Genomic DNA, 12222 nt, shown 5'->3' with positions numbered 1-12222 from the left:
TTATTCTAGCATTCAAGTTTCCCGTCGGAGAAAATGGCCGCCGCGTAGGGGCATCCGAGAGGGCACTTTCACAACATCCGTTTTATTCAATTTTGTTTGAAGATCTGAAACAGTTACTTGTGACAAATATGCAACAATGGAAGAAATCAGATGTGTTTTATTAATGATAACTCTCATCTGAGATTGATTCTGATATTGTTCTGTTATTACATCTTTTGCATGTCACTCAGAGCACATAGATGAGGCCCAGAGGGCACGCCTTCCTCTCATCATTTACTCCCCCCTCTCTCTCTCCCTCTCTCTCTCTCTCTCTCTCTCTCTCTCTCTCTCTCTCTCTCTCTCTGTCCTAACACCTACACAGCCTGCCAAGCCACCCCCACACTAAAAGAGGAAGGGAGGGGGGAAGAACCAAGGCAACGGACACATTAACAAGCAACATTACAGTCACACACACTCAGAGGGCAGAGGAAGGATCACAGAAAACAAAATCACTCACAGATATTCTCACAGAGGGTTTGAGTGTTCAGCGAGGGATTGATGCCTGCTTCTGACGAGTGTTCGACCTCCTGTCATGTGAGAGAAAAGTAAACTTCAGGCAGAGAAGAAGACTCACCGTGGAGAGGAGACTGTTGCCACCTCTGACACGGATTCAGATATTTTCTTTTGCCGGTAAGTGTTGAAGTGATCACTCCAGTGATGGTGTGCTCCCCCTCTCTGTCTGTTGCAAATCTATTTATACAAATAGTGACTTTGGAAATATGCTAGTGGGGGGGTTCACTTTCTCAGCGCTTGTTTTAGATGCAGCTGAGGAGTGAGGACTTGTATTTGTAAATGCTCTCAGTGTTGGTGTAATATAGTATGGCACTCAGATAGAGAGTGACAGCAGAACAACCTGTTTAGAGGTCAAGATAGAGGCAACACCCTCAGTCAATAATATGAAGAAGATAGTAGATCACAGACACACAAAACATCAGGATCACCTGAGGAAAAGTGTAAAGAAATATTGAAAATAGGGAACATTTCAAAGTAGTAGAGCAGCAGGATAAAGTCCATACTCATCAGGCGCTGTCACATTGTTGGCTGTGCACCTGTCATATGAGCTCTCTTTGCCTGCTGGTGTTTGCTGTTGATTGTGTTTGCTTTAGATTTTTCTTTAACAAATGAGATAGTCAGGTGTCACATGTATTTTTGAGGTTTTTTTAAGGAAGTTAGCATTTCTTCCCCAAAAGACCACAGTCTTCATGCAAATCACTGCGTGTCACGACATTGAGAAAATTGGTGAAAAATAATTGATTTTTCAACTGTACTCTAATCTAGTGTGTAAATATGTATATTAGATAATAAACAGAGCAGGAATAAAAGACATGTTATGGGCCTGGACATGCATTGTCCTTAAAGGGCCAGTTCACTCAAATTATGAAACTGTGTTGTCCTTTAAGGTCAGTTTGTTTATTCAGTCATGAAAACAAAGACTAGTTTGCTTATTTTGTTTGTTTAGGCATAAAAAAAAATCAGTTAATGAAGATCTTCCTCTTCGACAAAACTACATAGTGCACCTTTAAAGCTACTACAAGCAACCTTCGTAAACTTTTTGTTAGTGCCGTACTACCAGACTACAAAGCAGCTTCTTTCCTTGGGCTGTGAGACCCCTCAATTCATCCTCAGCAATCTGCCATGAAAAATATGTTTTATGAATCCTCCAACCTGAAAAAGTCACAATCTGACTCGGTGACCAGCATTGAAAAACACTATAATAACAACATAGGAATATCCACTCTTCTCCCTGATGGTCTTGTGTTTATATGTTGGTCATGTAGAGACTGTTTGGTACCAGCTCCATGTGTATCCAGCATGTATTTTTGATGGTGTGATCGGTCGTCTTGCCCAATCATATGCTTATTAGCTCTCCTTTACTCCCATATTAATATGTCACATGTTGCAGGTCACAGTCCAGCAGACGTCTGCGCTTATCTCCAGTAAACATCTATTACCCTCTGTAAAATCATTGACAAGAGGAAGAGTACATAACTGGCATATGACAGGTAGGCTGTAAAGTGAGGTATATGCTGGGAAAAGAACTATAAAACAAAGAACTACCACAAATTGAGTGTGTGTAAAAACAGGAGGCCGATGTGAACCAGAGGTGAGGTGAGGCAGAGTTTCTCATTATCAGCCAGAGAGAAAAGGGAGCCATTCTGAGCCAATGACCCCATTAGGCACAGGCCATCCAATGATGTTTAAAAAGCTCTCGGGGTGCGGTGGGAGTCCCAGGCCCCGTGCCCATCATGATCCCCCCTTGGTTTCAGCCCAGGCCCGGCCGGAAGCAGGCTATTCTCGTCCCGCTTTGTTGCCGCCGAGCCTGTCCATTGTGTCCGAGCGCTTTCCATGACTCTCAGCGATTTCAGTGCGTCTGCACCCTAAACCCCTCCATTATGGACTGGCTTGAATTGCCACATTTGCTGTGTTGGCTTTTGCATTCAGTCGCACCCCCCGCTCCGCCCCTCCCCTTTTACCCCACCCACTAACTTTTGACTTTTCAGCTAACGTTACTACTCATGCACAGAAACACTGAATACAAGTGGGAGCAGTCAAATGCCAAGTTCAGATCTAACCACAAAAAGCTCCCTAGTTTAGAGTAGCTTCAGTTGTGCTGCTGTGTGGGCACATGATCTGAGCATGTGCTTATCTCTTTCTGAATCTTTTTTTATAACCTTTATAAAGGTGTTTAATTCATAAATCATAATGTTTATAGCAGCGGTGGCCAAATATTTCCTCTTTGACAGCCAAAAATGAATCTTAAAGCTCCTCTAACTGATATATTTTTATTAAAATAAGTGTTAAATAGCTCTATATTCCAACAGTAATCACTGTTATGGAGTGTGTGGTCAGAAACCCATGTCAGTAAAGAAAAGATATGTTCTGGTATACCTGCCCACTTCAGCCAATCAGGACAGAGAATCCCGTAAAGAGGAAGATCCTACTGTTTTGTGCTATGTTCGGCAACTGCTGCTCTGCATTCATGCGGTGACATCGAGAGGAAGGAGGTGATCGCTAACTGCAAAACGGATGGGAAGTTAGAAAAAATAGCGACAATTGACAACATTCACACAGCGGCCACACATCACACTCAGGGTGAGAAGCTCAACTGTTGTACTGCTATGTTCCAGATTTTAAGCCGTATAAACAGGGAATCTGAGAATCATTATCATATCACTGCTTCCAGATTGATCAGCAACTGAAAAGATAATGGATTGTGAAAATGCGAAGGGGCACTGGGCTATTTTTTAAAAGGTGAAACAACAGCTAACGTTAGCATTCAACCACTACCTAGCGAACATTACTGTCTGAAAGTGTTACAAGAGCAAAATTTTTGTATTGTGATGATTCAAAAATGGTACAATGATCGGAAGTTCTCTTACTTGACTGACTTCCTGTGCAAGTCACTCTGCCCGCCAAAAAATAATCATTCCATATCCACTTTTATCCACTTTTCATGATACTTTTATACGTTTTCACTCTCAACTACTCGAGGCTGACTCCATGGGATGAGCTACTGGGTCGAGATTCAGCGGCTCGTTGGGAGTCAGCACCTTCACATCTGGTCGTAATCAGTTGTGGGTTTCTTTGTGTTGTTGCACCACTTTACAGCACAGTCGTGTCTCAACTCTCACAGAACAACAGACATACATACGATGTGTATAAATACATAAACATATTCACACTCACTCTCGCTGTTGGTGCGTTTTAAAATAGTCCACCAAGTAAGATCACTTTGTCACAATGTAGATTTAGGTGTGTACTCTGTTCACTCTGAGTCTAAGCACGTGTGGCTGAATGTGAACTGATCTCAACGTCCTCTGACTCTCGCCTTAAGAGACCTTTCAAAACCTGAAGAGAGTAGTAACTTCAGATGATTTGAATCATTATGGTTTATATCTGGTGCTAACTGAAATTTAACATTATATTTTGTTATTAGTCTAATTTTTAGTCCTGTATAGTTTTATCTACGGTTTCTTTTAGTCTGTGTTGTTTTAATTTTGCTATGTGTGGCACTTGTATGAAAGGTGCTATATACACAGATTACCACAATATTAAGTTCCTCCTGCAGATCCATCAAGGTGTGGACACAAGACCTCTGGGGGTCTCCTGTGAGTTGCTGGGTGGGGCCTCCTTAGACAGACTCGTCCCACAGATACTGGAACAGATTGGCTAATAGTGAATTCGGGGATCCGATCAACGCCTTGGGCTCTTACTGAGCAGTTTTTTTCTGCTGTTGAGTGTAGTTGCTGTGAGGGGGTGTACTTGGTCTACAACAGTGTTTGGGTGGGTGGTGTGTGTCAAGTGGCATCCCATGAATTCCTGGACCTAAGGTTTCCCAGCAGAACATTGCATTATACTGGATGACAGATGTGACTCACTTCCTCTGTAAGTGGTTTTAATGTTGTGGGGGATCAGTGTAGATAAAGTTGAGTGAAAAAAAAAAAAGCTGCATATGAGGCAATACAACCTTGCTAGAACAGAAACAGTCAGATGGTATATGTCATGCTTTGCCTCCAAATAGGGAAGATATTAGCCAACAGACATTGAGAAAAGTTGTATTCTTTCATTTCCACTTCCTCCTTTGTTGCACGTAAGTTTCATAAAGCATCAACTCTCTCTCTTCTCTCTGCTTTAGGACAACAGCTTCATGGGTGAAAGATGAGTCTCCCGTTGCTTGGCGATTATAAGCAAGTCAGTGATTCTGCTGCGATGGCGGATGTTTCCCAGCAGACCCAGTGACACTCACATATGCCTCCTGCTGAATGTGGAAAGCCTAGGATGGAAGACCCACCAAGTGCTGCTCTGAGGCACTGGAACTACACCTTCAACCTCCACAACCTCGATCATCTCGCATCCTCCTTTGCACACACTAGCTGCTTCACCACCATCACCAACCAGACAGGGACCACCGCCACCGGCTGACAAGATTCCAGGATGTTTGTGAATTTCCGCCGGATACGAAAATGCCAGTGTGTGCAGCTGATGACCACCTGCTTGGTGCTGTCAGTGGTGATGGTTTGCTGGGAGCAGCTGGACAACAGTGTCGTAAACCACGTCAAGTCCTACTCCTATCGCTACCTGGTCAACCGCTTCACCTACATCAACAAGAGCCTCACCATCCCACGAGAGCAGGCCAGAGGCTTCAGCAACTTCCGCTACCTGCTGGACCACCCAGATAAGTGCGTCAACAAGGACGTCCTCCTCCTCCTCTTTGTCAAAACGTCCCCAGAGAACATTGAGAGGCGAAACGCTATCAGATCCACCTGGGGTAATGAGACCTACATCCAAAACGACCTGGGAGTGACAGTCAAGGTGGTGTTTGCCTTGGGAGCACCTCAGACCAAGAAGGATGAGCCCTCGTGGAGCAAGAGGAGCGGGGTTGGCTTCCAGGAGCAGCTTGTCTACGAGGACCGTCTCCACGGCGATTTGATCCAACAAGACTTTTTGGACTCCTTCCACAACCTGACGCTAAAGCTGATCCTGCAGTTCCGCTGGATGCACAGCCGTTGCGCACATGCCCGCTTCCTTATGACTGCTGACGACGACATCTTCGTTCACATGCCCAACCTGGTGAGCTACCTGCAGGACATGAGCAGCAAAGGCGTCTCAGACTTTTGGATTGGTCGTGTGCACAGAGGGGCGCCACCAATCCGCAGCAAAGACAGCAAGTACTACGTGCCCTTTGAGATGTACCAGTGGTTGTCCTACCCTGACTACACAGCCGGGGCTGGGTATGTCGTCTCCGGGGACGTAGCAGACAAAATCTACCAAGCCACGCTGACCCTGAACGCCTCTATTTATATAGACGATGTGTTCATGGGCATCTGCGCCAACGCCATTGGTGTGTCACCGCAGGAGCACGTCTATTTCTCAGGTGAGGGCAAGGCGCCGTACCACCTGTGTATCTATGACCAGATGATGACCTCACATGGCCACGTGGAGGATATCTACGACCTGTGGAAGGCAGCGACCCACCCGCAGGTGAAACAGAGGACCTCCGGACTCTTAGGGAGGCTGTACTGCACGGCCGTGAAAATGTCTCTCCTTTGTAAACCTTACTATTTTAACACTTACCCTTGCAAAGCTGCCTTTTTGTAGTATCACTTCAGGTTTGTGTGTGTGTCAGTGTGTGAGGGAGTGGGTCACAGGTAGTAATGAAAGGAGGATCATTGCTGTGAATATTACCTCAGTCCTTTCAGTCGGACACCAATGTCATAACACTGGAGCGAGTGTTCTGTGTTTCCAGAGGCTAAGAGACCAGGCGGTTCATGTTTGTCACTGTTAGAGATCGTCAACACGTCAATGACCTCAAGTCTCGTTGGTTTCATTATGAGATAGCGCTGGCTTTGCATAGACAGCAGAATGTGCTAAAAAAATAAGAAGAAGAAGAAGAAACAAAGCTGTTGTCCCAACTCAAACTGAGCTCAGATTTTAATAAATTATCTCATGTATTTTACATTTCAGCCACTTGATAAAGACTGTCTTGGCTATGATGAAGCATTTTCAACATCACCTCTACACTTTCAAAGCTTTTTAAAAACGACTGGGGACCTACAGTGTTGGAGGTCTTGTGTGTCTGATATGACGATGCGGAGCAGAGGTAACATTTAGATGTGATGTGATAGATAGTGATGTGTGAGTCAGAGTAAGAACAATATCCTGTAGGTCAGTTATGTACCAGCTCTAAAAATGTCTCCACGTCATGAAGTGCAAAATTCCTCACAGTGAAGTAGAATTACAAACAGCTCCCGTGCTGAGACAATGATGAAGTAATGATGAGCAACAAAGTGTTCGAACTTGACAATTTTGTTGGTGTAAGATCCTTTTTTGTAATCAAATTTGTGACATTTGTGACATAAAGATGTTTTTTAATTAAATAAAAGTCAAAGTGTTTTATTATTATTGTTAGGAGTGCTCATTAATGCCAGTGTGTTGGTCAGGAAATGTCTGTCAGGAAACAGTTGAAATTTCACTGGTTTGACTGCACAACTCTTAAAAATAAGGGCCCCGATACATTTCAGAACAACGGTTTCATCACTTAGATTAAAAAAAAAAAAGTCACTTCCTGAAGTTACTCCTCTCTGGTTAGAAAGGGGCTACACCTGGCCACGAAATATGGTACGTTAGGGAAAGCGGATAAGCATCTCACCAACCCTGACCTCAAAAGTCTAAATGGCTGTTCCACTTATCAGCAGCTGTCAAAGCTATAGAAGATAGGGTACAGTTAATTAGCACATTTTGTACTGTTTTGTGTTTTCATGTGCAGAATACCATGTAATGCATTTTTATTAACTGGTGTTGCTAACAGTGGCTAACAATAGTTAACTAGACTAGTATTCGGACTTTCGCACTTACCATTATTTTGGCCACATTCAGTTTCAGTGAGAGCATTAAACCACAGCGATGCTCCAGATCTGGTGCATGCATACCAAGCGAGGCACTGAAACCATTTGCATTTAACACCAAATGCCACACTGATCCTCAGACAACCCCTGCATGCGTTTGCCCTTCTCACACCATGCAACAAGTTTGCAGAGCAGCAGAGCAGGTGAAGGTGCAACACGGGCCTCATTAGAGCAGAAGTGCAAACATTTGCATGAACGTGCTCGACAATTTACTGCCTAAACACATCCTTAGAAGTGAAGCGAGGGAGAGCGTGTAGTGGAATACTGCTCACTGTGATTCTGATTGAGGCGTCTGACATGTGATACGCCGAGCCAAAAATACCCCCGGCATTGGCTGGAAAGTCATCAGCGTTCGGAGTGTCTGATCCACGGAGGCTTCTGGCACACTGCTCACAGTAATAACTGAGGCTGGTCCTCTGTCAGTGCTCGACGGGCACAAGATAAATGTCATAAGCCTTCACAGACAAACAAATCTGGTGCTCATTTTTCAGAGTGTCAAATAAGCCAAGACAGTATTAAGATTTTCACACTCACACATCACTGAAGGTGCATCATGATTTATCTACTGTATTATTCTCAGTGCTTCTTTATTTGTCTCCACTGTTTATTCCCTGCAGTATTGCATATCCTTATTTCTGCTGCAGCAACAGTCACGTTTCCTCTCTGATAGTATTGAATTTTCCACAAATCTCATCTCAGTGAATATCAAATTGTTTTTTAATATCACTAAGTAAACATCTTGTATCTGCCACTTTAAGGTCATGGAAATGTCGCCCTCTCCTCACTTCACCTCGCCTCACTGTGAATCGCATATATGTTTATTTATGGCACCTCATCTCGAAGCGCGATGTTGCCTGGATTAGCTGTTCTCCAAACAGCTGCTCTGTTACCAAGGCAACGTATAAAGAAGAATAATTCAGACAAAGGATTCAGACGGGCCTAATAACACAACCAGCTGCCTGAGTCTGTCCACTAAACTGCTTTAACGGACTGTTTTTTAAATTGCCTTTGGGTTGATGTCAACTTAAAGGGGCACTATGCAGTTTTGGAGAAGAAATTTGACCTCAGATTATTTACAATATTAATGAGATAATAATACAAACTCAGATTTTTTTTTCCATAACTGAATAAACAAGCTGTTCTCGGAGGAAAATAAGGTCCCAGAACACTGTTTGAAGCTAGAAAGGTGGCAGGGTCGGCCACATATAAACAAAGTACAACAGTATGAAACTGTGTTGTCCTTTAAAGTCAGTTTGTTTATTCAGTCATGAAAATAAAAAGTTTGTTCATTTAGTTTGTTCAGGAATGAAAGCTGTCGATGAAGATCTTCCTATTGCAACTGAAATGTCTTCCTCAAAACTACATAGTGCTCCTTCAAAGATGGTAAATATGCAATTATGCTCATTTAAATGACAAAATCTGATCGTGTCATCTACAATATGTGAGCTGTTTAGTCAAATTCCCCTTGGAGCTGGAAACTGTTTTGTTTTTTTTAGATTTAACAAAGTGATTACTGAGAATCAGCTCACGATGAGTCAGCTGCTGACAGTCATCAGAACAACCACGTTCATCTTTAGTCATTTCCCAAAAGGTGGCTTTGCAAAATAATTGTGTTGACAAAGTTGACTAAATATAGTTGCAGACTGTGCTGGTCTAAGCACCAGCCGAGCCCCATGGCCAAGCTATTACTATAGCTTATTAAAACATACCTATTTACTGACTCAGGCTCTTTGGAAACAGGCAAAACACAAGTTAAGGCCAAAGCTTTCAAGGAAATGTATCAATACAAGAAAAACCTGTCTGTTTAGTGGTGAGGTAAGCTCAGCTAGGATGATCATACTGATGTTACACCCTTCACAGATGTGTATAAGTGTCAAACTAGTAGGCAGTTTCTTTATCCGCTCATGTAGATATGAGTGTGGTACCGGCCCTCTTATCTAACTTTAAGCAAAGAAAGCAAATAAGCATATTTCTCAATAACGTCACACTGTTCATTGAAGGAAGACGTTTACCAACAGCCTATGACTGTCTTCCTGTTTCATTCATTTTCACTGGAAACAAGATTTAGGTTTGTTATAAACTAAACTAAGATCTTGCTGTTCATGCCTGACTCCCACATGGACAGATACAACATGAAGCTATCTTAGCTATAGCATAAAAACTAGAAAGAGGGGGGAAACAGCTAGTCTGGCTCTGTCTGCCTACCAGCACCATTTGAGCTCACTACTTTACATCTTGTAAATGTCACAATATTCCTTTTTGGAGAAGTAACTCTCTGACCTCTTAAGTTCACTGAGATCAAAGAAGAGGAACAGGTTAACGCGACTACTGGTGTGCAAGCTGGTTACATGCTGCCATTCCAACAGACCGCCATTACGACATACCGCCATTCCGTCATTGTACTATTCAGACATGTCACCATTCCGACATACCACTATTCCGACATGCGAACGTCCCACCATTCCGACAAAGTTTCGTCCCGGCATTCCGACAAGGCTAAGCCTAACCCGTAACCCGTAACCCTTTTAAAAGATTTGTCGGAATGGCAACACGTTTAAAAAAGAAATAAATACCACCATTCCGACCTTAGGAGGCAAAAAATGTCGGAATGATGGGACGTTTAATTAAAGGGTTAAGTGTTGCCATTCCGACAATTAGGGCCTAATGTCGGAATGGCGGTATGTCGTAAAGGGTGTGAACCAGATTGCTAAACTCTGAATGAGGAACAATGTAGTCTTTTAAGGGCTTAAAGAACAGATATTCTTTACAACAAAATGACTTTTTCATGCCAGGCAGCATTACACAGTATATAACTACTGTTATTGAGAAGGCATAGACACTCCTTGATGTATTAATATAAGAAATTGGTAACTTTGCACAAAGAATATAAACATTTTGGGAGAAACGACGGAGGAAGTAGTTACCTTGATTTGGCGTTATCACCCCTTAAAGGCCCCATTTGTAAGAATTTAACTAACGTCAAATACTGACACTTGGGATTTGTAGGCCGGGGTGGTCTCCATCCCGAAGCATCAGCATTTGACGACTCATAAATCAACTTTCTCAATTAAAAAAATTAGATGGATGGATTAAAGGTCCTAAAAACATTTGGATCTTTAAGCTAAGGTGGACACAGAGCTGTATCCTGAATTTTGCTTTGGGAAAATGGGGTCCTCTTTTTATGTATAAGATTTATTTTAACTGGTAATACAAGATCAAAAAAGAAGGCACGGAGAAACGAACTATTTTAAGTATGATATGCAAGCACACACCAGGAGACACTGTGCAGAGGAAAACGACAGTTTTGTGATGCACATACATGTCAACCACAGATCAGCAAACCCGCTTACTCATTATTTAGTGGGTAACTCCTTTATGAGAAAAAAACATAGCACCTTTTCAAACCAAATAACACAGAAGTATTACTTATGGTTAGATAAGGAAATGTTTTAAGCAGTAATCATCTCAGAATTTAGGAATTTCTTACATATATAGTACAGCCTTTAACACATTTATTCATGAGATATAGTTAATCATGTGTGTAAAAACCTACCGTTTCACTACACTGTGACTTCCTAGGGAACTAAAATCTAACGGTCATCATTATGAAATGTGATTGCATGAGAACAACGCAGCCTGCTCTTGAAGCAAGACCAGGATGACCGTTATCTTGCTTGTACTGTATGTGTTCATCCTTAACAGACACTTACTGCTTGTACAATTTGCAGGTGTCTTAATTTTGGTTCTTTGAGACATTAGTCAAGACTCTTACCTTGGACAAAGGCATCTAACTTTGATTCCTGTGTGTGTTCTAAATGTCACACCACAACGAGCTATGAGGGATATGTTGTTCTCATCAATTCCACTTTGGTTGACTCACTATTTAACACCATTTAATCTCTTGCGCAGACAATTGCATGCACTGATGAAACTATAGATAAGTGAGCAAACGACTTCCTCAGGAGCTCGACAAATGTGCAACTGGAACAACCATAAAAACAGGATACGAGTCAGATTCAGTTAACTTAATTATTTTTCTGTGCCAGAGAGTAAGAGTACCTCATGAAAGCTGACCACAGATGAAGTCTGACAGAGTATGTTTTACTAAGGCTGATGATAACTCTGGATGGTGCTAAAAGCGGCAGGGTGGAGTAGAGAGAGCTGAGTTGACATTATCACTTCCAATCAACAGCGGAAACACAGTGAATGCCATGTTTTCCTGAACACACTGTATAAACTCTTTTAGGTACACAGAGCTGGGCTTATTTTATGTTTAAAGGGGCACTGTGTAGTGTAGAATTCTAATATTTACAATATCAATGAGGTAATGATACAAACTGTTTGATTCCATTACTAAATAAACAAGCTGTTCTCAGAAGAAAATAAGGTCCCCAGAACACTGTTTGAAGCTAGAAAGGTGGCAGGGTCCGCCACATATAAACAAAGTTAAACAGCATGAAATTGTGTTGTCCTTTAATGTCAGTTTGTTTATTCAGTCATGAAAACAAAGAGAGTTTGTTTATTTAGTTTGTATAAGCATAAAACAATCAGTCAATGAAGATCTTTGTTTTCTGATTAACGTTTCTTCCCCAAAACTAGATTTACACCTTTAAAGACAATAACATTAAAATTAATAAAAAAGGACTCTTGGTTTCATCTTTTCAGGTTAATTAAAGGAGAACTCCACCAGTTTGATACAGTTAAGTGTGTTTACAGGTCTTGGGGAAGAACATTGCATATATGACAAAAGTAGAAAAATCCTTTCGCTGCTCCAAAG

The 12222-nt window shown here is 42.1% G+C and overlaps 1 protein-coding gene across 2 annotated transcripts; it reads left to right on the top strand.

Annotated features, from left to right (window-relative positions):
* The first annotated feature begins 437 nt into the window (after window positions 1–437).
* Window positions 438–6940, top strand: b3gnt5b (UDP-GlcNAc:betaGal beta-1,3-N-acetylglucosaminyltransferase 5b). Of its 2 annotated transcripts, none has more exons than XM_073491520.1 (2): window positions 438–669; window positions 4676–6937. In XM_073491520.1, the coding sequence occupies exon 2, from the start codon at window positions 4975–4977 to the stop codon at window positions 6136–6138; it is 1164 nt and encodes a 387-aa protein (XP_073347621.1). In that variant the 5' UTR covers window positions 438–669; window positions 4676–4974; the 3' UTR covers window positions 6139–6937. The 2 variants fall into 2 exon arrangements, with proteins under 2 accessions (XP_073347621.1, XP_073347622.1); XM_073491521.1 differs by lacking the exon at window positions 438–669 and adding an exon at window positions 3014–3132 and having other exon boundaries at window positions 4676–6940.
* Window positions 6941–12222: the final 5282 nt, after the last annotated feature.

This window comes from Pagrus major, chromosome 21 (assembly GCF_040436345.1).
Source record: "Pagrus major chromosome 21, Pma_NU_1.0".
Classification (NCBI taxonomy): Eukaryota; Metazoa; Chordata; class Actinopteri; order Spariformes; family Sparidae; genus Pagrus; species Pagrus major.
Note: the sequence above shows the minus strand (reverse complement) of the source record. Positions and strands in the feature narration are given on the sequence as shown.